Source organism: Ictidomys tridecemlineatus, chromosome 15 (assembly GCF_052094955.1).
Source record: "Ictidomys tridecemlineatus isolate mIctTri1 chromosome 15, mIctTri1.hap1, whole genome shotgun sequence".
Classification (NCBI taxonomy): Eukaryota; Metazoa; Chordata; class Mammalia; order Rodentia; family Sciuridae; genus Ictidomys; species Ictidomys tridecemlineatus.
Genome location: NC_135491.1, coordinates 43,233,741 through 43,259,048, shown reverse-complemented (window position 1 = coordinate 43,259,048; position 25,308 = coordinate 43,233,741). Strand labels below are relative to the sequence as shown.

General features: G+C 42.9%; 1 protein-coding gene across 1 annotated transcript in view; it reads left to right on the top strand.

The window, feature by feature from the left end:
* Positions 1 to 12,773: 12,773 nt before the first annotated feature.
* Cmtm4 (CKLF like MARVEL transmembrane domain containing 4) overlaps positions 12,774 to 25,308 on the top strand; it is a 59,787-nt gene continuing 47,252 nt past the window's right edge. Inside the window, exon 1 of the mRNA XM_078032437.1 lies at positions 12,774 to 13,063. Coding sequence (XP_077888563.1) covers positions 12,878 to 13,063 — 186 coding nt within the window. The 5' untranslated portion in view covers positions 12,774 to 12,877. The remainder of the gene's footprint in view (positions 13,064 to 25,308) is intronic.

Below are 25,308 nucleotides of genomic sequence, written 5' to 3'. Positions count from 1 at the left end.
CTTAGTGCAGTACCTCTGCAGAAAGGGTCCTGAAGCAGAACCAGCCCTGAACTAATTGTGTGATGGAGAGACCTTAAAAGTTCTTAGAAAGGTCTTAAAAATTGTGATCTTAGAGATGGGAAAATAAGTCCGGGGGGGGGGGGGACGATTATTGCCAAGAAAGCAGGTTTAGAGAATGCTGGTGTTATCATGTTGCCTTCCTCTCCCACTCTACCCACTTCCCCAGGCCAGACAGTGCAAACTCCAGTCTTAAAGCTAAAGGAATAAATTGCTACTTTAGATTGAGCAAGAGAGCTATTTTAAGGCAGACAAGCTCTCAAAACCATAAATTCCATCACCTGGGCAACTGCCTGCTTTCTTGGGCAAGGCAGCTCTCTGCCATCTGAATGCATGAGCATCCGGGTATGCGGTTGAAGTATGTGGCCTCCTGGGGCTTCTTCCTTACCTCTACTTGAAAGGAGTTGTGGGGATGGGTTGGTGACACACTATGTGCAGGAAATGGGGAGGCCCTTCCCTTATAAGAGCTGGAAGTCTCCTGGGAACAAGTGACTACCCAAGCGACCTCTGACACCATAGTCAGCTTTTCCCTACTAAAAAGCCAAAATCTTTGTAGGGTTCTTCTCCCTGAACAAATTGGCCCTAAAGCCTTTAGGTGGGCATAGCATGGTGTATGTGCTTCAGAGGGGAGTGGGGATCTGTGAAGACCCAGAGCAGATTTCTGGAACCTAAGCAGGATGAAGCGTGTCTCTATGAGTGGGTTTGGGAGAATGGCCTGCCATGTAGTGTTAGTCAAAGCAGGGTGAAGATACTTCCTGCAGAGTGGGACAGGTGCAGACTGTTAAAGCCCAGGTTGGGTGAGAATATCCATATGGAGTAGAGCAGCCAAGCATGGGTGTGAGAACCCTAATTGGGTGGCCCCATCATGTGTGGGCAGGACATCTGTGCAGGGATGGGTATGGCAGTGGGGTGAGATCAGTTAAATACATGGACATTGGTCCAGTAAGTTAATGAATAAAGGATAATAGGGGGTTTCTCACTGGCAGACAAGGGAGGGAAAACTAGAATGAACCCTATGATTTGGATTGGAATTGGAGGTGTAAGTGTGACATGGTTTTATACACACAGGACATAAAAACAATTAGATGTAAATATGTACACACATATGTATGTGTTCATGTGCATACATGTATCCCTTAGCTTTTTTTCACTGAGAGAACCTGGGAACAGCAGCAGCCCAATAGCAATGAGCACATCTTATGCCAAGATCTTGGTTTCTAAATATCATTCTCCAGTAGAATAAACTGAGGGGCTGGGATGTAACTCAGTGATTGAGCATGTGCTTAGTATGCATGAGGGCTCTGGGTTCAATCTTCAGTACCTCAAAAAGAATTTGGGGCTCATTGGAGAAATGACAGATGCCAGAGCTAGAATAGGAAAAGCACAAGATGAGTTTGGAACATTTGTGCCAGAAAATAAGGGCATAAAGAAATATGGAGACCAAGACATATCAAAAAGAAAACTACTGGCCAAACCAGGGACAATCTGAGCACTTAAATAAATAAATAAACAAATAAGCAAGCAAGCAAGCAAGCAAGCCATGCACAGTGGTGCACACCAGTAATTCCATCAACTTGGGATGCTGAGGCAGGAGGATCATAAGTTCAAGGCCCAGCTTGGCAACTTAGCAAGACCTTGTCTCAAAATAAAAAGGCCTGGGTATGGAGCTCAGTGGTAAAGCACCCCTGGATTTGATTCTCAGTACCAAAAGGAAAAAGAAAGTAGGTAATGGATTATCAACCAGCAAATGAAGTAGAAAGTAATGTTTCTATATTGACATAAATAAGAAAACTGAAAGTTCCAGGGGCTGGGGATGTAGCTCAATGGTAGTGTTTGCCTAGTATGTGTGAGGCTCTGGGTTAGATCCCCAGCACTGTAAAAGAACAAGTTCCATGTGAAACAGCATTCCGGCCCTTAACAAAACTTCAAAGTTGAGCTGGGCACATTGGTGGTAATCCATAATCTGAGCTACTTGGGAGGCTGATGCAGAAGGATCAAGAGTTCAAGGCCAGCCTGGGCACCTTAATGAGACCCTGTCTTCAAAAATAAAAATAAAGAAAACATCAAAGTTATAAGATTCATTGAAATTCATTACAATACGTATTTATTTCGATGTTCAAATTATTCCAAGTATATTTATTACAAAGTATGTTATGGTGGAAAAGTCTGGTAGACACAAGTCTAATCAACTGATCAAAGCAAACATCATTAGCTATGGGACAAATGACGATCATAAGCCTCTTGAATAGGATGCACTTAAAAGAATATATCACTTTGAAGTTATTTCTGCCAAAAAATGTTTATAGAAAATAATTGTTGGGCTGGGGTTGAGGCTCAGCGGTAAAGCGCTTGCCTAGCATGTGAGAGGCCCTGGGTTCAGCACCACATACAAATAAATAAGTTATTAAAAAAAAGAAAATAAATGTCATTTTCTAAAATGTTAAGACCATAAAAGTCAAGGAGGATCTGAGGAACTGTTCTAGTCTAAAAGAGACTATAGATACAGTGAGGGGCAACCTATGATTCCTGATGGCATCATTTTGCTACAAAAAACATAAAAGACATTTGGCAAAACTCAAATTGGATCTGAGGGTTTAGATAATAATGATAATAATGTATCAGTAATAATTTCCTCCTTTGTTGTGTATTCTTGGTTGTAAAAATAAATACTACACTAAAGTATTTGATGGGGTTTTAGTTTTTAACTTACTCTAACATAATTCAGGGCAAAAATGGTGGTCTTTGTATTTTACTTACTTTTTTCTTTTGTAATTTTGAGATTGTTTCCAAATAAATAAGTTAAAATAACCAACACTCAGGTCTGCCCATGTATGTGGGCTAAGAACAAAACTGGCATGACAAACCTTTCACAATGGCCCCTGAAACCTCCCCCAGCCCCACTGCTTCTTTAATCCATATATTCTTCAACTCCTCCCCAATCTCTTAGTAGAGACTTGCTATATCCTACCACCATGTGTTCTTTGCCTGTTTTGACTACTTGCCCAAGGCCCATCCTTCTCTCAAGGTTTAGTTCAGCCTCAGAAAACTTGTAATGGAACTATCATTTGACCCAGTTATCCCACTCCTCTACATATACCCAAAGGACTTAAAATCAGTAGAGAATATCATGCTAAGTGAAATAAGCCAACCTCCTGAAAACAAAGGCCAAATGTTTTCTCTGATATGTGGTTGCTAATCCATAATGTTTTTTTGGGGGGCAGCTAGGGAAGAATGGGGCAATTTTGGATTGGGCAGAGGAGAATAAGGGGAAGGGAGGAGGGATAGGAACAGGAAAGACAGTAGAATGAATTGGATGTAACTTTCCTATGTTTACATATGAATACCCAACTAGTGTAATTCCACATCCTATACAACCACAAGAATGGGAAGTTATGCTCCATATATGTATGATATGTCAAAACACACTCTACTGGGGCTAGGGATATAGCTCAGTTGGTAGAGTGCTTGCCTTGTGTGCACAAGGCCCTGGGTTCAATCCCCAGCACCACATTAAAAATAAATAAATAAATAATACACTCTACTGTCATGTGTATCTTGAAAAAAAAATTATAACTGAAAAAAAAAGTTTAGTTCAGCTGTTTATGGAGCTGATTTCCTGAAGTCTTGGTGTATTTCTAGCTGCTCCAGGGTTTCCCCCAATAGGTCTGGGGATCCCTAACCATCCACAGAAGTACTCTCAGGGTCCCTGAGTCTTTTTTCCCTCTAAAAGGACTCTATATATTATTCAAAGTAATAGTGTCTCTACTATCTGTTTGATACTAAAGAGATAAGACTTTGAATTATTCATCTGTACTTATTGTTTTCACCCAAATCTAATCACTTTGGTCCCTTGCCTATAGAACAAAGTGCAGCTCCCGTGGCTCCCCGACTGCAAGGGATTTGTATTAATCAGTTTTTTAAATCACTATAACAAAATGCCTAGACAATTAACTTAGAAAACGTTTCTTAATCTCATAGTTCTCTGAAGGTTCCAAGATTGGGTGATCCCACTGCTTTGGGCTTAGGATAGCAAGGACATGCTGGGAGAACATGGTGGAGCCAACCGCTCAGCTCATGCCAGGAAGCAAGAGAGGAAAACTGATAAATTCAGGTCCCAAATTCCCTTTTGTGGGCACACCTTCAATGATCTAAAGACCTCCTGCAAGGCCCCACCTTCCAAAGGTTGAACCACTTCCCACTCTGGGCACCAAACCTTTAACACATGGACTTTTTATTTTGGCAGTACTAGGGATTTGAACCCAGGGTGCTTTACCACTGAGCTACATTCCCCAGCTCTTTTGTTTCTTTTTAATTTTGAAACAAGTTCTTACTGGCCTTGAACTTGAGATTCTCCTGCCTCAGCCTCCCTAGTAACCGGGATTATAGATGTGTGCCACCATGTCCACCACACATGGGCCTTTGAGGGATCATAGCAATCTTTCAGAATCTGTCCCAACTTACTGTTTCTGCCCATTTGTTCCTTTCCTTTCACATACCTTTGAACCCTCCCCATGTGTCAACAAAAACCCAGACTACTTACTTCCATTTGAACCCCTTGGCCTTTCCACCAGGTCCTGAGCTTAAAACAGGCTCCTCTTTCCAGAATGCCTTGCCCTGTCTTCCTTGGTCAGAACCATGACACCAACAGTGAGTGGGCATTTGCAGAGTGTTGACTTTGTTTCAGCACAAGTGTTAACTGTTTACAATCTGCAGATTAGGAAACTGACACCCACAGAGGTTTAATATTTTGTCTGAGGTTACACTGCCATGCCATGCTTTGGGCCCTGAACCAGGCCAGAGATTAATGAAGCATTGCCCTCTAGGAACTCATGTTCTAGAAGGACAGCATATAAATAAGGAAACTGTGAATCATAATATAGTGTAATAAATTCTTTGATGCAAGGGACTGTGAAAGCCAGGATAGGAGTACCTGACTATTAACCTGGGGACTCAGGAAAGTGTTCCCATTTAGCTGAGCGCTACAGGATGTGCAGGAGTTAGCCCTCCTCACTCAACTGTTATGAGAGTTAAGTGAGTTAATATATAAAAACCAAGTAGTGTCTAGTACAAAGGTGGCACTGTGTAAATGTCATGTCCTGCTCTATCAGAGAGGAAAATCCTATCTGGGGTCTATTTGCCAAGCAAGGAGGTTGTCTCAAGAGGACAGGAGACATGTTGGAGGCCCTGGGTTCAATCCCTAGCACCAAAAAGTCAGTGGGAAGGCAGGGGCAGTTGGCAGGATCACACAGGTTGAGTGAAGGCTTCCCTGCTCTCCCCACCCCCGGGTGGTTGTACTGACCTTGTAGTTCCATCAATACCTGTAGTAGCAGATACCTGTCCCCCTCTTGGGTCTACACATCAGAGTATCTGGAGGAGATACTGAGAATCTACCCCTTGAGTAATTCCTGTGCACCTTAAATTTGAGAATCCCTCCATTTTAGAGAGAAAAATCCCAGAGTAGGATTCTTACTGGCTCAACCCAGGTCCTGTACCCATCCTGAGCTGATCCTTCGGTTGGAAGGGAATCGTGGGTCAGCTGTTCACTCTTCCTGGGTAGGCACCACCTGTCCAGGAACAGGGAGGGCTACTACTGCCCGAAGGGACCACCATAGTTCCACAGTTACTCTCCCAACCTCAGCACTCTAGTTAAGAGCCTGGCTGTCTCAGCACATGGCTCAATACCTGGCTGATGGGAGTGGGACATCAGGAGATGTTTGCCTCCTGGTGACCTCAGTGGCTCCCTGAGTGAATCTCAGGGCTAATAACACCAGTACTGGAGTTGAATGAAGGCAGTTCCCACGTTTCTTGTGGGCACTTTTTCAACTTTTTCTTCCCCAGAAAAACACTCCCTTTCTCTCTGGTGGAAGGGAGAGGGAGTGAAGCTCAGCAGCTCCTGCGCAGATGAATTCTCCCTTGTATCACCAAGCACGAGCAGGGCTTGGGGGTGTCAGGAACCATAAATTGGGGTCCTATAAGGTAAGATGCCATTAAAGGCTTCAGTGAGGGGTGCAAAATGGATTTGTTTGGGTTGTCCTTGATCATAGGAGCCAAAGGAATGTCAAACTGGAAAATCCCAGCAAGCACTATTTTTAGAGGAGACTTGGAAAGCATTTTTCCGGCTGAAGACACAAGTTTTTGCAGAAGCCGCAGTTAACTCTAACCCCTCAACCATTCCTGCCTGGAATTTGCCCAGGCCTTGGACCTTTGCCCTACGCATGTGGGAACACTGCTGGAGGAGTCTGGCACTGCCACAGAGGAGAGGGATGGGACATTGGTCCTTTCAAACACAAAAATGAATTTTATCTTTACATCTTTCAGTCTAATCTTTCAGACATATGGATGTTATACTGGTACCTAAAAAGGCCTTTTGAAGTAGAATCATTTCAAACCAAGTTGTTAGTCTTGAAACATTAAATATACAATTTACTGTGCATTTGGTTTTTTGCTTAATGTTGATAATTGTTAATATAAACTTTATCAGGCTTTCCATTATATACTTTATGCTTGAAATCTACTTATGACCACTGCCTGTATTTTCCGTTTGAGGTAGAAGTCTCTAAGGGCTTCTGCTAATTACTGAGTTTATTAAAAGAAGATCAATTGCTTAATTGAAGTTACAGAAAAACCTACCCTACCCCCAACACTGGCAAGGATACAATGAGGAGAGGCCTAGTTAAGAAATGAAGTGGGAACCTCTCTCATTATTTTCAGACACTGCCTCTAGGAACAAAACATGAAGGAATTAGAGTCTGAGAAGGTGTTTTGCTCACAGGCCTTTGTGGAATTAGAATCTAAACTTATAAGACCAATGCTTTGAGATCAGAGGTGTCCATGAGTCCTGATGCTCAAAGGAATCAGGGTGCATGTATGTGTGAGTACAGAGTGGATAGTGTGGGGGATTCCCACATTTGGAGGTTGTTGCTCTTGGAGGGAGTTAAGCCGGGGCTCAATGGGAGGAGGTGCTAAATCTGATCCAGGTGAATGGAAGTATCCAGAAGTAAAGCTGCTACAAGTTGAGCATTGTACAAAGAAGAGACAACTGCAAACACAGAGAAAGGGTCAATGATAAAGAACTTGTCAGCATCCAAAAACTGCCCAGGCTGAAAAAGACCCTGTTGTAAGAGTCTCCTAAAGCCCAAGCACGTCTGCAGGCATGAGCTATCCCTCCACATAATCTGGCTGCTCAGAGGATACATCAGGATGTGTTCAGGGTCTGTGATAAGAGTCTGTGACCTGGCCCAGTCTGTACTCTGGCAACAATGCATAAAGTAGCATCTGGCTTCTTCATCAGTCTCCTCTCAGTCCGGGTGCCTTAGTCAGCCCTGGACACGTGGGCCAGATCCTGGAATGGGGACCTGTCCAAGGGCCATCTGTTTCTTTGTCAGTTATTGTCTTCATTTTGTCTTAAGCACTTGTAGACACCAGAAGCACAGGTTTGCCAGGGACTTGTGATGTATTACAATTTAACACAGAGGAAGGAACCATAATGCTAATTTTTATCTACTATTTAAGGATCACCATGTGGGATTCCCAACAACACCCTTTGGAAGTCTGTGAACTTCTGTTAAAAATCAGAAGAGAAAAATTTGAGTCTGTTTCTCGAACTAAAAATAAACTTGGCCGAGTGTCCAGGAACAGAGAGCAGTTAATGAGTCCTGGAGAAGAGCCTCCAGTCTTGCCTCTGCTCCATCCGTGTCCTCTGGCACCAAAGCCAGAGAGAGCATCTCATGAGGCAGGCCTCCTGGGACGGCTCTCATGCTGAATACTCTTCCGGTTGGAGCTCACCCCCTAACATGGCCCCCAAGGTCCTCCTAACACTGGTCCATGGCTCCATTTCAGTTCTGTCTGTCTCTTCTCCTTGAACTAACACTGCACTTGAGTTCTTCAGTGTTTCTGAATGTGCTCATCTCTGGGCCTTTGCACATGTTGTTCCCTCTGCCTGGAATACTCTTTCACCAACCCTTACTGTCCTCTTGTCTAGCTAGCTGATGCTCATGTTTCTGATCTCAGCTTAAATTCTGACCCTCAGATGTAATTAAATTCTTTTGCTGTTAATTCATACACCTTCCCTCAACAACTCAGCACACACTCTGCTCTCCTTACAGATTTCGGTACTTGCTCTCCATGTCCTGAAGGGGACTTTGCCTGCCTTGTTTTAACACCGACTCCTGAGATCCTTTTCTAAAAATTTGTTTTAAACTTAACTTTTATTTAAAAAAAATTTTTTTAGTTATACATGGACACAATGTCTTTATTTTGTTTATTTATTTTCATGTGGTGCTGAGGAACCAACCCAGTGCCTCACATGTGTGAGACAAGCACTTTGCCACTGAGCTACACCCCTAGCCCAACCTTTATTTTTATCAAAGTAACAGGGGCACATAGTTAAGAGAATCAAATAGTTCTAAAAGGCCCATTATCGCCATGACATTTCCTGCTTCCCAGAGGCAACAATTTTTAACTCTTTTAACCGACTAGTTTTTGTATTTCTTCCTTTTTTCCTTTTCTTCTCTTTTGAGGCACTTTACTAGCCCTTTTTTACTTTTTATTTTGAGACAGGGTCTCGCTAAGTGGCTTCAGACTTGGAAATCTTCCTGCCTCAGCCTCCTGAGTTGCTGGGGTTAGAGGCTGCCACACTGCACCAGTCTTATATTTGTAGGTTTAATTAACACATATACTGCTACCCTAGATTTTTCAATTTAAGCATCTGCTGATCTCCTGAGGTGGATGAAGAGTGTTCCAGTCTCTTGCCCATCTTCCCTTCTCCTTATCAGACAAACATACTTCCCTTTCTTCTCTTCCTAATATAGGTATGTATTTTTAAAATAATGTTTCCCATGTATTGTTTCTTTTAACATTTATGTTTTAGTTGGATACGATATCTTTATTTTATTTATTTATTTTCATGTGGTGCTGAGGATCGAACCCAGGACCTCACACGTGCGAGTCGAGTGCTCTACCACTGAGCCACAACCCAAGCCCCTATTTTTTTAAAATACTTTTTTAGTGGTAGATGGACACAATATTTTTATTTATTTATTTTTATGTGGTGCTGAGGATTGAACCCAGTGCCTCACACATGCGAGGCAAGTGCTCTACCACGGATCTACAGCCTTAGCCTCTGAGTCTGTCTTTTAGGTAACTTATGCATTCATTACTTATGTCATTATAATTATGCAAATGCTATTCACAGTTGAGCTATGCCATTCTTACTTCCCCCTTTCTGTTCATCATTTTATTCTCCTGGAAGTTAATATAGACATTTGCTTAGTTTTCTTAGCATTTTTCTCTCATTTATCTCAAACTATCCCCAAACTATGTATTTTCTTTACTGTGTGTTCCAATACTTTATTTATTTATTTTTGGATGCTGGGGATTAGAACTTCAGAGCCTTGCATACTTAGGCCTTTTTTTTTTTTTTGAGACAGCATCTCAATTATGTTGCCCAGGTTGGCTTCAAACTCCTGGGCCTCAGACTCCAAGTAGCTAGAACTACAGAAGTCCAGCTATCAAACACATTCTTAATTTTGTCTAAAAGCAGTCTCTCTCAAAGACTCTGGCTCTCCATCTGGACCCCAGCCCTGCTGCACAGTGGCTGTTGCTGCTTCACCCTAGGGTCCCTTTTCACTCCCTCTTGCTGCATCCACTTTTTCCTGCTTATCTTCCACTATCTTGGTTTAAATCTTTGTTTTGGTGTCCTCCTCCAGCAGCATCTTGAGAAAGAAGGCATCTGCACATCCAAGAGTCTTTCAGTAACCTATACCTGGCCTCTACTCAGATGAACCAGACTTCTAGGTGGGGTTTATTTTCTATCATGATGTGGAAGGGTTTGTTCATTCGCTCTCTGTCTCTCTTTGGTACCAGAGACTGAACCCAGGAGTAACCACTGAGCTACACCCTAACCCTTTTATCTTTTTTTTTTTTTTTTTTGGTACTGGGGATTGAACTCCTGGGCACTTGACCACTGAGCCAAGACGTATTTTGTATTTTATTTAGAGACAGGGTCTCACTGAGTTGCTTAGCACCTTGCTTTTGCTGAGGCTGGCTTTGAACTTGCAATCCTCCTGCCTCAGCCCCCTGAGACACTGGGATTTCAGGCATATACCACTGCGCCTGGCCCCTTTTATCTTTTGTTTAAATTTTGAGATAGGGTCTCGATAAATTGCTTAGGGTCTCACTAAATTGCTGAGGCTGGCTTTGAACCTGTGCTCCTCCTGCATCAGCCTTAGCCTCATGAGTCACTGGGATTACAGGCATGTGCCACTGTGCCCTGCTTTGCTCCACTCTGATTTCCAAAGTTTCTGTGGAGAAGTCTGATGCCTTTCTGATTCCTGATTCTTTATAATGAAACCTGTTTTGTTCTTTTTTTTTTTTTAATTCAAGGTATCTTCTCTTTGCCTCATTGGTCTGAGTGGGTTGGGTGTGGGTCCACTTATGTTCACTAGGCACTAGTGGATCCTTAAATAAAAAACTTGGTTTTTTTTCCTCAATGAATGTTACTGAATTATCATTTTATGTTTTCTCCTCTCCATTTCCTCTACTCTAACTTTATGGAAGTCTTATTCTATTATTTTTTGGACTATTTCTCTATTTTTCTCATCATTTGTCTCATTTTCTTTCTTTAAATTTTTTTTTCAGTGTTAGGGGTTGAACTCAGTGCTTCATGCATGCTAGACAAGAACTCTTCCACCAAGCTACATCCTCAACCCTTTTTATTTTTTATTTTGAGACAGGATCTTGCTGAATTGCCCAAGCTTTCCTTGAACTTGGGATTCTCTTGCCTCAGCCTCCTGAGTGACTGAGAATTACAGGATGCACACTCACACATAGCACTTTTTTTTTTTTTTTTTTGAGATGAGGTCCTGCTATGTTGCCCAGGCCAGTTGAGAACTCCTGGCTCAAGTGATTCTTCCACCTTAGCTTCCAGAATGCTAGGACTACAATTGTGTGCCACCATGCCCAGCCCCAGATTATTCTAATTTTTTATGTTACAACATCTTCTAATTTTATCTGAAAATACAAATATTTATCTATAGCTACATATAGATATACATGTACATACAGTAATGTATTGATGTATATATAAAATGGTTTGTATATATATAAAACATTTCATGACATATATCTTATTTCCTCCTTACTTTTTATTGTGTTTTGATCTCTACTATATTACAGGCCATTCTCAAATGTTTGGTGACTCTTAGCTGTCATTTATATTTCAAAGTAGGGCCCTAAAAAGTTCATTGGAAGGTCTGTGCCTGTAGGTGGGATTTCTCAGCTGTCTATGTTGGGTAATCATTGTGCTGAGTGATCCCTGGCTAAGAGACTTCTGTTTTACTTCCTTCAGAGAACATAACTCCAGGATGGAACATGGGTTTGGAAGGGGATCCAGGGAAAGAAAATCTCTCTTTAAAAAGTTTTCAATTGATCATTTTATTTTTTGTTCTTGTATTTACCTGCAACTTCTGGATATACTCGACACCAGCAGACGTCAAAGCCTACATCCAGCCCTATTTTAACTGTTGAACTGGCACTCTCTCCTCAATTCTTAGTATATTCCCTAAGGCACAGTAAGTGCCCCCCAAATATTTGTTGGTTGAATAAATTATTAGTCGTTATCCTTCCATCTTTGAAAAAAGTTGGTACCTATGCTCTGCCCACCAATTGACCTTGGACCTTGGACAAACCACTTCCACTCTGGAAGTTTTAGTCCTCTTTTCTGTAAAATAGCAATAATACTAACACCCTATCCAAGTGCCTTGCTCAGTGCCTAGAGCAAGGGAAGCCCTAGATATATGTGGTGTGGAAGGGTTCAGTATTCAAGTGACAGACAATTCTTAGAAAGCTAGCGTTTTACTTGAACTTAAAATTAGTCTTCACACTTGAATTGCAAATTGGTCCCTAATTAATGTCTTCAGGGCAAAATCTATGTTTAACCTGGCTTGATGCTGAGACAGAGGTAGCAAAACCTTTTGAGGCAAGAGAGGAACAGCATTAGTCACCAAGAACCTATTGTGTTCAGCAGGCTAGGGGTCCAGAATTCAGACGCGACTGTGTGGGTCCTGGAGACTCTACTAATCTCGACCCCTCACTCTAATCTGCTGTTCCTCAGAACTGGATTCTTGCAGGGCGCCCCATGCAGAAGCCCACACACTTTCCCATCTTGTCTGTCACTCTTCATTCAGGTGGCACATCTCATCTTGGTCCTCACCGGTAAGTCCCCCAGCTACCTGTTGAGGACTCCACTTTCTCCAAAGGAGATATTGAGGCCCTAGGAAAGCAGTTCCTTGCTTCCTCGGCCCTCCTCGACCCTCCCTCGATTCCTCCAGGTCCCCACGACCGGTTTTCCGGAATCCCAGTTCTGGAGAGCCTGGACCGCTGGCGACCACCAGTGGCTCGGCCAGCCCGCGGCGCAGGTGAGGGCGGGGCTGGGGGCGGGGCCAAGAAGACGACGCCCCGCCCCTGAGGCCGAGGCGCGGCCCCTCAGCCTGCACCTCGCCTGGCCGCGGAGCGCCGCCGAGCGGCCAGCGGGCGGGCACTCGCTCCGCCCCCTCCCGGCCGGCGCGAGGCTCCCGCCTCCTTCCCTCTGCGCCCGCTCCCGCCTCCCTCCCTTTCCGCTGCCGAGGCGGCGGGAGCCGAGCCCGAGCGGACCGAGCCGCGGCCGCAGCGGGCGGCGGGCGCAGAGGCGGCGGCGGGGCGGGCCGCGGCGGGCAGTCGGGCGGCAGCGGCGGCGGCGGCGGCGATGCGGCGTCCCCGCTGAGCCCGCCCGCTCCTGGCGCCAGGGGCCCGCCGCGCGAGGCGGCCCGGGTCGGGCGGCAGCATGCGGAGCGGCGAGGAGCTGGACGGCTTCGAGGGCGAGGCCTCGAGCACCTCCATGATCTCGGGCGCCAGCAGTCCGTACCAGCCCACCACCGAGCCGGTGAGCCAGCGCCGCGGGCTGGCCGGCCTGCGCTGTGACCCCGACTACCTGCGCGGCACGCTCGGCCGCCTCAAGGTCGCCCAAGTGGTAGGTGCCGGGCGGGGCCCCAGGTGCGGGGCCGGCGGCCTAGCCTCGCGCCTTCCCTCCGCGCGCCCCGCTCCCACTCCCGCTGCGGGGGCGCAGGCCCCGCCGGCCTCCGCCGCGTCCCGGGGCCAGAGCCCCTGCTTCTCGTACCCCTCTCTCGGGCAGGGTTCCCAGGCCGTCCTCCCTTACCCCGTTCTTTGGCCCACGGCCAGAGCCTGCCCTCCCCAAACTGGTAGCCTCAGGTGTGTCGTCTACCTGCATACCTGTCCCCGGGCCTACCTGTCCACTCCCGCCTTCATTACTGGACTTGGTGATGTGTGGAGCCTGGCGCCAGGGATCTTGCGGTTTTCTGGCTTAGCAACCTGTGGCAGGTTTTAGGGGCCCCGTTCAGCCACCATACGGTCTTTGCCTCGGCCTCTGGAGACTGAGGACTGCTGCTTGCTTTCTTCCCTGGCGCCTAGAAGGGTGCCTAGTGTATGGTAGACGCTCAGTAAATATTTGTTGAATGGGAGGCATGTAGCCCAAATGCAGTGGAGAGCCTAGATCTGCCTGCTGTCTCCAGTTTCTACTGCAGAGGTTTGAGTCCTCTGCATCCCGGAATCCTCTGCCCAACACCGATGTCTGGCACTGACCAGTTGATACCCAGAGTTAATTCACTCCAGTAGGGCAGCCAGTTTTGGAGGTAACAGAAATAGGGAACTTTCTGTTGGACTTGTCCATAGTAGAACTCATTTTTCAGGGTCCTGATTTTTAGCCTCATGGTGTTCAGGGGATGGGTCTGTCAGTTCTGTTCCTGTTAGACAGGGCTCTTTGGACTGTTGGTTAGCTCAATTGTGGACAAGGCATACTGCAGCTTGAAAAACCTGTGTGTCCCACATACTCCTCTACACAGGTAGACCTCCCTAGCCTCAAAAGCCATTTGTATGGAACTGCAGTGTATGAGTATTTCATTGCTTTAAGCATTGGTCCTCCTGTGCTTACTTACTTGGGTGCATACATAAATATTCTTTGGGAATAATATCATGTGTGAACACCCTTTAAATAAAGGTCCCAGTGTTTGTAAATCACAGAATCACAGTCTGTTTTATCTCTGTCATGGATGAGAGGCTTGTTCTGATGATTGCTGGGGGTATTTTTGAAGAATTTTAAAGAAAGGTAAATGGAGTAGGTTATCTGTCTAGACTTTTAAACTGAACTTAATCTAGTAAACCAGAATGTTCTCAAAGGTATATTGGTTTTGTAGTTAGGTATCATTGCTGTTAGCAAAGAGAATGTAGGAGGTGGGGAGGAGCTATATAATCACTTTTAAAAGCAGCAGCTAGCCAGTGTTTGAATACAGTACAGATAATCAGAAATGGGCCCAGTAGGACTGAACTTGGACCTGGTTGGAATACAATACCTTGTCAAGTACCTTGCTTTGTTTACTCTATGGGCCTTTGAAAGTAAATAGAACTTGCCACTGGAAAACTAACTTGCCATTCAACAGATCTAGTAAAATAATTGAAATTCAGTAGTTTGTACAGAGTGTGCATTATCAGCTCATTAGTGGGACATTTTACCTATGGCCAGGAATGGAAGTCAATGGTATTTATTTACCTTTCAGAAAAGTACTATTGTGGTTTTGGGGGCTTTAATCTGAAAGAACTTTGGGGCTCAGCCCCTAAAATCTCTCCTAATTCTGTAATTTGTCTGTTCTTTAGAATTTAAACATCAAGAGATAGCCAGCAGGCTGGGGTTGTGGCTCAGTGGTAAGGGTGCTCACCTAGCATGTATTCTATCCTCAGCATCACATAAAAATAAAATTAAGGTATTGTGTCCACCTACAACTAAATATATATATATGAAAGAGAGAGAGAGAGAGAAAGGGACCTACCTACTTGAAGGGTGTGTCTTGGTGGTCTTGGTGTACTTGGATGCTCAGCCTTGATAAAAATCTGGGTTTTTGTCTGGGTGTGCTGGTTTATGCCTGTAATCCCAGTGATTTGGGAGGCTGAGATAGAAGGATTACAGGTTCAGGGCCAGCCTCAGCAATTTAGCAAGACCCTGTCTCAAAAATAAAAAGGCCTGGGATGTAGCTCAGTGGTAAAGTGCCCCAAAGGTCAATCCTTGAGATTGAGAGCTTCTTGGAATCAGGGGTTTCATTTACCTTGACCTTCTGAATCATAATCTGCATTTTAATAAAATTCCCCAGGTGGTCAAACATGTGTGAGACTTACCTGTGTGTGTCATCTTTATGGTAAAAAAAAAATCTCCCATAGCTGCTACAATCAGCTCTAACAGTACCATTCATAATAAAAGTTAACCGTAAGCCCGAGGTTTGTCTGGAAAATGAGCCGGTACCTCTCTTGAAAGATTAAGAGAATGAGATAACATATAAAAATCGGCAGCTATCTCATTAGATACTTAATTGGTGTGTAATAAATGTTAACTGTCATTATTGCTGATTAATATTTTCTGTCTCTAAGGAAATGTGATTGAAGTGTTGCCCCTCCATCATAATTATATATTTTAATTAAATGTAGTTTACTTGCTGATGATTTAAATTTTTAAGTGGAATGTCATTTGATAGTAACACTAATTTGAATTATTATGAAAATTAATCAGTGCAGTTGCATAGATTTTATCTTTTCAGAACAAAACCCAGACTTATCTCTTACTGGGGACAATGTCAACAGTGTTTCTATCAAACAATAAATGTTCACATTTTGTAGAGAAAGTTGATTTGAACAATTGACTTACATTATCCCCATCCTCCTCAAGTGTGAATTCTGTGAGAGCATATTGGTTTTTAGCTCCCAGATGCCATTTAATGAAATATGTGTAGTGTATGTAGACCTTTTGCTTATTATTTTTTAATCAACGTGGTTGAAAGTAGAGTTTTGCTCTTGGGATGATATGGGCATACTATACTATAGACTATGATGTAGGAACAGGCCTTGGATAGGACAAGACTTTAAATAGTGAAGTTGTCCAGATCAAGATGTTTTTATGGTCGTTAGGCAGCCCAGTATCCTGTGGGTCAGTTTTTCCAGTGCTGGAGTGATAGACTTCATTAGAAGGGTTTTTACTTTCTTCTTGGGCTATTCCTAAGCTTGTAGGTCCCTTGTGGTGCTGCGCTCCTCCACTGACTGAACTAGGGGATAGGCTTCTCAAAGACAAGTCCGTTCCAGAAAGACCCTTCAGAAACCTCTGGTTGCTTCATATCCCTTTATTGAGTACCTCCATGCCCAATGCTTTGTTTAGGACTTTGTATAACATAAGATAGGTAATAGGAGATGTTAAATTAAAATTTTAGCTTTGTTAGCCAGGCATAGTGGCACATGCCTATAATTCCAGTGACTAGGGAAGCTGAGGCAGGAGTATCCCAAATTTGACAAATTTGAGGCCAGTCTCAGCCATTTAATGAGGTCTTGTCTCAAAATAATAAAAAGAACTCGGGAAATAGTTCAGGGGTAAAGCTCCCCTGGGTTTAATCTCCACTACCCCCTACCTTCCCCAGTTTTTAAGCTCTATTGATTTTGAAATCTTAACCATATCACCTCTGACTTATTTGGGGAATTTTAGGAAGTGTAAGAATTAGGAGGTTAAAATAAGATGCTTTCTTAGGTAGCTCAAAGGCAAATTGAGGTATTTGCAATTCAGGTTGGGTAATGGCATATCTTTTATTTGATGGGAATTTTGTCAGTTTTTCATCTCAAGACAGTCAATACAATTCTGACTGAAAATTGCTTTCTGGAGGATGTCCTGGGGTGGGAAAGTATTAAAAAACAAAGGACAACAACAAAAACCCCAGATTGCATATTTACTAAAATCCATTGTGAACATAAATTAAGGGAACTACATGAAGTAAAAATAGCCACATTTACAAAGATGCAATTTTGTGTCCTGGCCATAGCCAAGGTGTAGAGCTCATCAGTCCCAGATTCTCTCAAATGTACAGTATCAGATAATTAATAAATTTGTTGCTGCTAATGGATTTTGTTTATTAAAACATTATAACATTAAAGAAAGTTAGAAATCATCTTAGTATGACAGGTTCAAATGATCAGGACTTTGGAATTTTTTGTTTCCAAAGGCTCTGTGGCAAAGTCCTGTGACCATGATTTCCAAACTTTTTGCTATTAAACTGTATAGTAAATGTTCTCATGAACAGAGCCTGAATTCCCCTTTTGAACTGTTACTTACTTTTTTGTCATTATTAAATTTCAAGGAGTGCTTTTACTACATCAAAGAGCAATCCCCATCACATTCCTGAACATAAAAAAAAAAAAATACTGCTAAGGTGTTGGGAGATGTAGTTCAGTAGTAGAGCATTTGTCTAGTATACTCATAGCTCTAGGTTTAATCCCTGAGATTGCAAAAAATAAAAGCCAGGCTCTGGATGCTGAGGCAGGAGGATCGTGAGTTCAAACCCAGCGTCAGCAATGCAAGGCGCTAAGCAACACTGTCTCTAAATAAAATACAAAAAAGGGCTGCGGATGTGGCTTGGTGGTTAAGTGCCCCTGAGTTCAATCTCTGTTACCAAAAAATTGAACAAAATAAAATCCAGGTTTGGTTGATATTTTCTCCCACAACCTACCTTGAAGGGCTCAGTGTATGACAGGTCTCCCATATGGTTATCCATATATACAGATGACTGGGAAAGGGTGAACTCCGTTAAGTCCTTATAGTTCCCCCTGCCACAGGGCCTGTATTAGTCAGAGTTCTCTAGAAGGAACAGAACCAACAGGAGATACATATATGTATATATAAGAATGATTATAAAAGGGGATTTATTAGATTGGCTTATATAACCAGAAGCTGTATAGTACCACAATGGCCATCTGCAGGCTGGAGAGCTGTAGTAACCAGTAGCTGTGCAGTCCAATACACCAAAGCCTCAGAACAAGAGGGATCAATGATGCTACCCTAGTCTGGGACCAAAGGCTTCTGGATACTTGCTGGAGAGTCACTGGCAGAGACCACTTTGGGAGAGTGAAGGAGCTGGAGTCTCATGTCCTCAGGCAATCCCTGAAGCCGTCAAAAACCTGTTCACAAAGAAGAAAAGCTTGTATCTGTTATTACTTCCTTGTTCTTCCAACTTTTATTCCTTCCAAGCCTCCAACCTATTGTGCTGCCTGAACACTGAGGGAGGGTCTCCACTTTAGTTTGCTATCCCACATCCCAATCATTCCTAGACACAAACTCAGGAACTCACCTGGAAGCCTCTTAATCTCAGGCATCTCTTAATCCAATCAAGTTGACAATTCAGATTAACCATTACAGGAACAAATTATTTTTTTTTCTGACAGCTCTGGAGGAGCTTTTTCTTTTAATTTTTGTTTAATAGTTGTAGTCGGGCAGCATGCCTTTATTTGTTTCGTTTTTTATGTGGTGCTAAGGATCAAACCCAGTGCCTCACACACAGTAGGCAAGCATTCTACCACTGAGCTACTGCCTCAGCCCTTCTTTCTTTATTTGTATGGACACAATACCTTTATTTGTTTATCTATTTTTGTAGTGCTGGGGATGGAACCCAGGGCCTTGGCATGTGAGGCAAGCACTCTACCAACTGAGATATATCCTCAGCCCCCTTTATTTATTTTTATGTGGTGCTGAGGATGGAACCCAGGGCCTCATATGAACTGGGTGAGCACTCTGTCATGAGCCACAACTCCAGCCCTGAAGGAACTTTTTTTTTTTTTTTTTTTTTAAGAGAGAGTGAGAGAGAGGGGGGGACACAGAGAGAGAGAAAGGGAATTTTAACATTTATTTATTTTTTCTTAGTTCTCGGCGGACACAACAACTTCGTTTGTATGTGGTGCTGAGGATCGAACCCGGGCCGCACGCACGCTAGGCGAGCACGTTACCACTTGAGCCACATCCCCAGCCCAGCCACATCCCCAGCCCAACTTTTCTTGATTAGAAATTAGTGAGCATCTCTCCCAGGTCATGAACAGCAGAGGTTGTCAAGAGGCAAGGACAGGACTTGAGTGTGCCTCCTGAGTCTTGGATGTTTCTTTCCTGCCAGAATGAATGAAGCCAGGGTTTGAGTGTGTCCCTCAGAGGTTAAGTTGGAACCTTAATTTCTCAGTGCAGCAGTGTCGGGAGGTGGGACGCAATGGGAATTGTCTAGGCCGTGGGTATATAGCCCTCATGGATGGATTAATGCCTTTCTCCTGTGAGTTCTTGCCCTTGCAGGACTGGATTCATTACTATGAGAATGGGTTGTTATGAAGCAAGTCTATTGCTCATGTCCTCTCTCTCCCCTGTACATGCTCCTTAGTCCTTCTGCTTTCCACCATAAGTTGAAGCAACACAAGGCCCTCACCAGAAGCTAAGCTGCTGTTGGAGCCAGGCTTTTGTTTTAGTCAGCTTTTTTGCTGCTGTGACTAAAAGGACCCAATCAGAACAACTTTAGAGGAGGAAAAGTTTTCTTAGGGGCTCACAGTTTCAAAGGTCTCAGTCCATAAATAGTAGGCTCCATTCCTTGGAGCTCGAGGTGAGGCAGGACATGATGGTGGAAGAGTGTGGCAGAGGGAAACAGCTCATATCATGATCAGGAAGCCGAGAGAGTCCTCTGTTTGCCAGAATCAAGTATATACCCCAAAGCCATGCCTTCAATGCCCATCTCCTCCAGCCAAACCCCTCCACTTCAGTTACCACCCAGTTAATCCCTATCAGGGAATTAATTCACTGATTAAGACTCACAAGCCAAATATACTCTGAATCTTCTTATATTGTCTCACACATGAGCTTTTGGGGATACCCCACATCTGAATCATAACACTCTTAGACTTCTCACCTCCAGAACTGTAAGCCAAAAGAAGCCTCTTTTCTTTATCAATTACCTCAGTCTCAGGTATTCTGTTGTTGACTAAAACAAATGCCTACTTGAGTGCCTGAGAGAGACCTATTTCCAGCCTAGAAATGGTACAGGATATACCTGAGCTGCACCATTCGCTTGGTTTACCCCATTAGGCTGAGTGTTTATGACTGATTTTTTTTTAACCCCTCAGTGATTTTTTTTAACCCCTCAGTGATCCTCCCAATGGTGTTAAAGTAACTTGCACATAGCAGCATTTTAGCCTTTAACAAACAGCTGCTACCACTGCCTCTTGTGTCCTTATTAAGTAGCTTTAAATCCTTTTGTAGGATGAGGTCAGATTTCATTGGAAAAATAAAGTTATTTTTTATGGAATAGAGACAGAAGGCCTGTGACAGTGATCACAGATAATATATTTTTCTAAACAGTCCCAATTTCCTATGTTTCTTCATCAGACTATGAATAAGAGTAGTCTTAAGTTTTAAAAAATTATTTTACTTTAATTTATGAAATTCAGACACTGTATTATAGCAATTCATGTAACACATACCTATGTATTTACAATGTGTCCTGATATTTTTATTTGGAAAAATAAGATTATTCCTTGGAGACAGGCTATATATACAAGAGAAGTAAAAAGCAGGGCAGGATGAGATGGGATATATATACAAGAGAAGTAAAAAGCAGGGCAGGATGAGATGGGATTTGGATTCCTTAGCAATATGAGACTTCAGAAGGAGGAAGGATAGACTTCAGAAGGAGGAAGAACAGTAGAGAGCAAGGCAGCTCTGCCCAAAGGGGTGACCTCAGCATCCTGGGTGGCAGCAAAGAGCCAATTTAAACTCAGTATAGAGTGGTTCAGGGCTCAAGAGTGAGGCTGCATCTGGTTGAAGAGGGGACAAATGAATGGAAGGGTACAGAATTCAGAAAGTAGCACCTCCTTGGAGAAAAGATTGTGCTTTTTTAGCGTTTGAAACTGCCCTGTTTTAAAAACTTTACTGATGGGGAGGATTTTTGTGTGAAAAATTTTCCCTTCAAAAGGGGTTCAGCCTTCATCCCAGTGTGCCTTGAGTGTGGATTTGTTTTGCATACAATGAGAGGGTTTGGTCATTGGTTTTCAGAATGGGGTTCTCTGGGGTCATCCTTAGAATTTATTAAGGAAATTATGGGGGACTGAGATAGAATGAAGGACTGAGTACTAATTATATTTCAGAAACACTAATATAAACTATACTAAGCAATATAAGGCAAATTTCTTTAACTAGAATTTTATTGTACTGATTATTCATATGGATCAGATGCTTTGTTTAACTTTTTTTTTTTTTTCTTATGGTGCTGGGGATGGAACTCAGGGCCCCACACGTGGCATGGCAAGTGCTTTACACTGAGCTACATCCCCAACTGTTAGTATTGGTTAATGTTTTGATGAATGTACTTCTACCTCAGTCTTGGCACTTGGGATTTATTTTTCCATCCTTCACCCTGTTCCTGAAGATGCCCACTTGGCTCTGTTCTTCAGGTATCTGCTTAAAGAGAGCCCTTCCCTATTGACTGTGTTTATGGCAGGACACTTCTCCCACTCTTTGTCCTCCTGCGCTGCTTTATTACTCTTCATTGGTAAGTTCCATGAGAGCAGAGTCTTCCTGTTGAGTTTTCTGCTGTGTGCCCAGTGTCTAAAATAGTGCCTGGTACTAATAAGATGCTGAATAAACAGTTGAATATGTGTTTGTTTTGATAAAAGAAAGAAAAAATAATAGATAATTAACACAGTTTGTGTGGCCAAGTTATTTGAAAACATGGAATTCATGGAAAAACAATATATATTTATAAACTAAAGGACTCTGTTTTAAGTGGAAAATATTGGGGAGAAAATATGGAAATAAAATGCTATCGTAATGACTTTTTCTGTTTTTAACTTTTTTTTTTTTTTTAAAAGAGTGTCTACTGCCACTGGGAAACAGAAGCTTTTGCTTAGGAGACAGATTTTTGTAAAAGTGGGGGGAAACCATAGGAAGCTTTGCCAAGCGTTTTGCTTAGAAAAGTGTAAAATGAAAACCAGGGATTCTATCATTATTGAAGCTGTCCGCTTTCTGATTAACATGTTCAGAGAAAGAAAGAGTTGATCCTCTCTGCCAAGCCAGTATATTTTGAGACCCCTTAGAGTAGTAGACAGTGTAAATGTAAAAAACTCCAGCTGGGGTTGGGGCCAAGGGTCATAGTGGCTGTTCTTACAAAGCTCTCTGATTTAAAGTAAAGACCATGGGGTGATCCCAGTGAGGGCTGGAGAGGGTCCTAAGAAGTACTGTAGTCCAGAATTTTGACTTGGGGGCTGGGGTATAGCTCAGTGGTAGAGCACATGCCTAGTGTGCATAATGCCCAGGGTTCGCCCTGGAAAAAAAAATCTTGAATTTTGTTTCTGAAAATTTCATATGGCCGATTAAATTTGGGAGTTAAATGAGTTAACAAACACTTAAAATGCTCAAAGTGGAGAGTTCTGGATAATTTTTTTATTGCCACTGCGATTTGATGACGGGAGCAGTAGAAGCCTTCATTTTTGTGGTTTCCCATTTATTCCAGCACAGCTATGAAAAACAGTTTGAGGCTCAAAGATTTTTGTGCCAGGGCTGTGGGGGTCAGGGGAGAAAAAAGAAAAGGGAAGAAAAACCCAGGGATAGCAACTCTTCTAGTGGTAGTTGCTGATTTTTTTTTTGTTTTTGTTTGTTTTGTTTTTGAGATAGGGTCTAAGTTGCCTGATTTAGCCTCAGACTTTGGAGCCTCCTGGGTATCTGGGATTCTAGTCATATGTAACCACACCCAGTTTGTGGATACTTCTTCATATAAATTTGAGTGCCAGGATCAGTTTAGGTGCTTAGACAAAACTCAGGAGTAAGCTGCAGCCCCTGATTGCTGGTTGGGGAGAGAGACATGAGGTGGACCTCCAGTTTGCCAGCAGGGTATTGGGGTTGGAAGAATTATCAATCTTTGGGGCCTTTTCCTTTTTTTTTTTTTTCCCTTAATACTGGGGTTTGAACCCAGAGGCACTTCACCTTTACCTTTACCCTTCTTAGAGCAGCTAATACAGAGTTTGGGTTTGTGAATTTCATTTTCATTTTTTGTGCATTTATTTTTGCTTGTGCTGGGGGTTGAACCCAGAGCCTCATATATGCTAGGCAAGCACTCTATATCCTCAGCCCTGGGTTTCTGAGTTTTAGAGGATAATTTTTAAAGGATAATGTCACGACTCATGCAAATATAAATGATTTTATTAATGAGGGAGCCAGTAAGATGTTACAAACTGGGCTGGGGTTGTACCTCAATGGTGGAGTGCTTGCCAATGGTGGAGTGCTTGCCTCACATGCATGAGGCACTGGGTTCAATCTTCAGCACCACATAAAAATAAATAAGTAAAAGATATTTGTGTGTGTGTGTGTGTGTGTATGTATGTATATATATATATAATTATAAACTCTTCAAAGAAAAATTTTTAGAGTAGGTATGTATACATTCCATGAAATGGATTTCAAGTGGATCAGTTCTGTTTCTCAGACAGAATTCATTTGCCTTTCTATGGACAGGAACCATTTGCACTGCTGTTAGTTATATACAGCTTAACAGTTGTAAAATAACTCAAAGATACGAAGAGTCCAAGTTCCATAGGATTAGAACTTGGAAAGTTAGTAACAAGGTCTAGTTTTCCATTGAAGTTACTCAGTAACCTTTTTGGTCCATTTCAGATTTGTTTGGTTTATCTTGAGATGGTGACTTCACAGGAAAGGGTTTGGGCAGATATTTATATCAAAGCCATACATGTCAGATTCTTCAAATTTCATTTATCTCCTTTTCTCCCTTTCCTCTGCTCCTGAAGCTTGAGGGTGATCCTTAAGTATCTGGGTTGCTGGATGAGCATCCTGTTTGGCTTTCTAGTCCTCACTCTAGATTTCTCTACTGTTTTTTGTTTTTGTTTTTCTCTGGTTACTTTTCTTTCTTTCCTTTTTCTTTTTTTGTAGTTGTAGATAGTCATCATGCCTTTATTTTATTTATTTTTATGTGGTACTGAGGATTGAACCCAGTGCCTCACACATGCTAGGCAAGTGCTCTGCCACTGAGCCACAACCCGAGCCCCTCTGGTTATTTTTCTTAAGAAAAGTAGATCTTGACCATTTGCCCATAGAACCATGCCCTTAGGCCTCAGACTGGCTTTTAAGAGCCTCAAGTGAGGCCCAGAGGGTCAGGAATACAGGTAGGGGGGTTACCTGCCAGCAGAGTGTTGGCGTGAGATTGAATGGAAGTTATCTAACCCAGACTAGAACTTTGTGAATATTAGCCATTACTGATTGCCAGTGCCTCCTGCCTTATCTGGCCAGGTTCTGGTCCAGTCAGTCTTCTTTTTAGGTTCTATCCAAATATATTTGCCCCCTTAGCCTGGCTGGAAACTTCTTCTTCCTCTGCAGTAGCAGACTGCTGCTGCAGGACTGCTCCACCCCCTGCTCAGCCAGGAGACACCCCAAGAATTGACTGGGTTGGGGTGAGGCAGAGGCCTTTGTTCCTCCCTCTTCCTGCTGGCCCTTCCTCATTGTTTATTCTTTGCCTTGATTCATGTCCTGTGTCCTGTGATGTACTGTGATAGAGCACTAGCTTACATCACGTATGTCCTTCTCTCAAGACACTGGCTTTCTGAACACACTTGGATGATGGATCTCTGTTTTATTGTGAAAAGTTTATACTTATTTACATAGCAGGACCCTATTTTCTTTTCAGTTGTGGATGGACAGAATACCTGTGTTTTATTTTATATTTATTTTTATGTGGTTCTGAGGATTGAACCTAGTGCCTCACATGTGCTAGGCAGTGCCCTACCACTGAGGCATGACTCCAACCCCGAGCACCTTATTTTCTTCTGTTCAGGGTCCATAGTGGTGAATTCTTGGATGTTTGGCAAGTATTTGCCAGCTCATACAAGTTCGGTCTGATGGATTGATAATTGGTACAAGTCCCAAGTCCAGGAAGAAAAGAAAAAGAGCTAATTCATGTTGAAGGTGACAGCATGATGGCAATCTATAATGGAAGTTCAATGTTTCTCAGTACAGTCAGAAACTCAGTATTTTGAGACCATCCACAAGTGTTTCTCCTTTGTCCTACTGGTGAGAAATCCGACCTTAGAGAAGTTGTAACTTGCCAGTGGCAACCCAGTTTGTTGGTGGTCCTGGAATCTGAGTCTTGGGCTGGTGTTCTTTCCTTTGGCCTGGGGTACAGGTTTGATCCTTTCCTTATTGTGAAGCCAGATATGGGACTGTAGTAATCAGATTTCTGTTACTGTGACAACATATCTGAGAAAAATTCAAAGGAAAAAAGATTTATTTTGGTTCATAGTTTCAGTTCATGGTTACTCAACCTTATCTTTGGGCCTCTGGCAAGGCAGAACATATGGCAGTGAGTACATGGT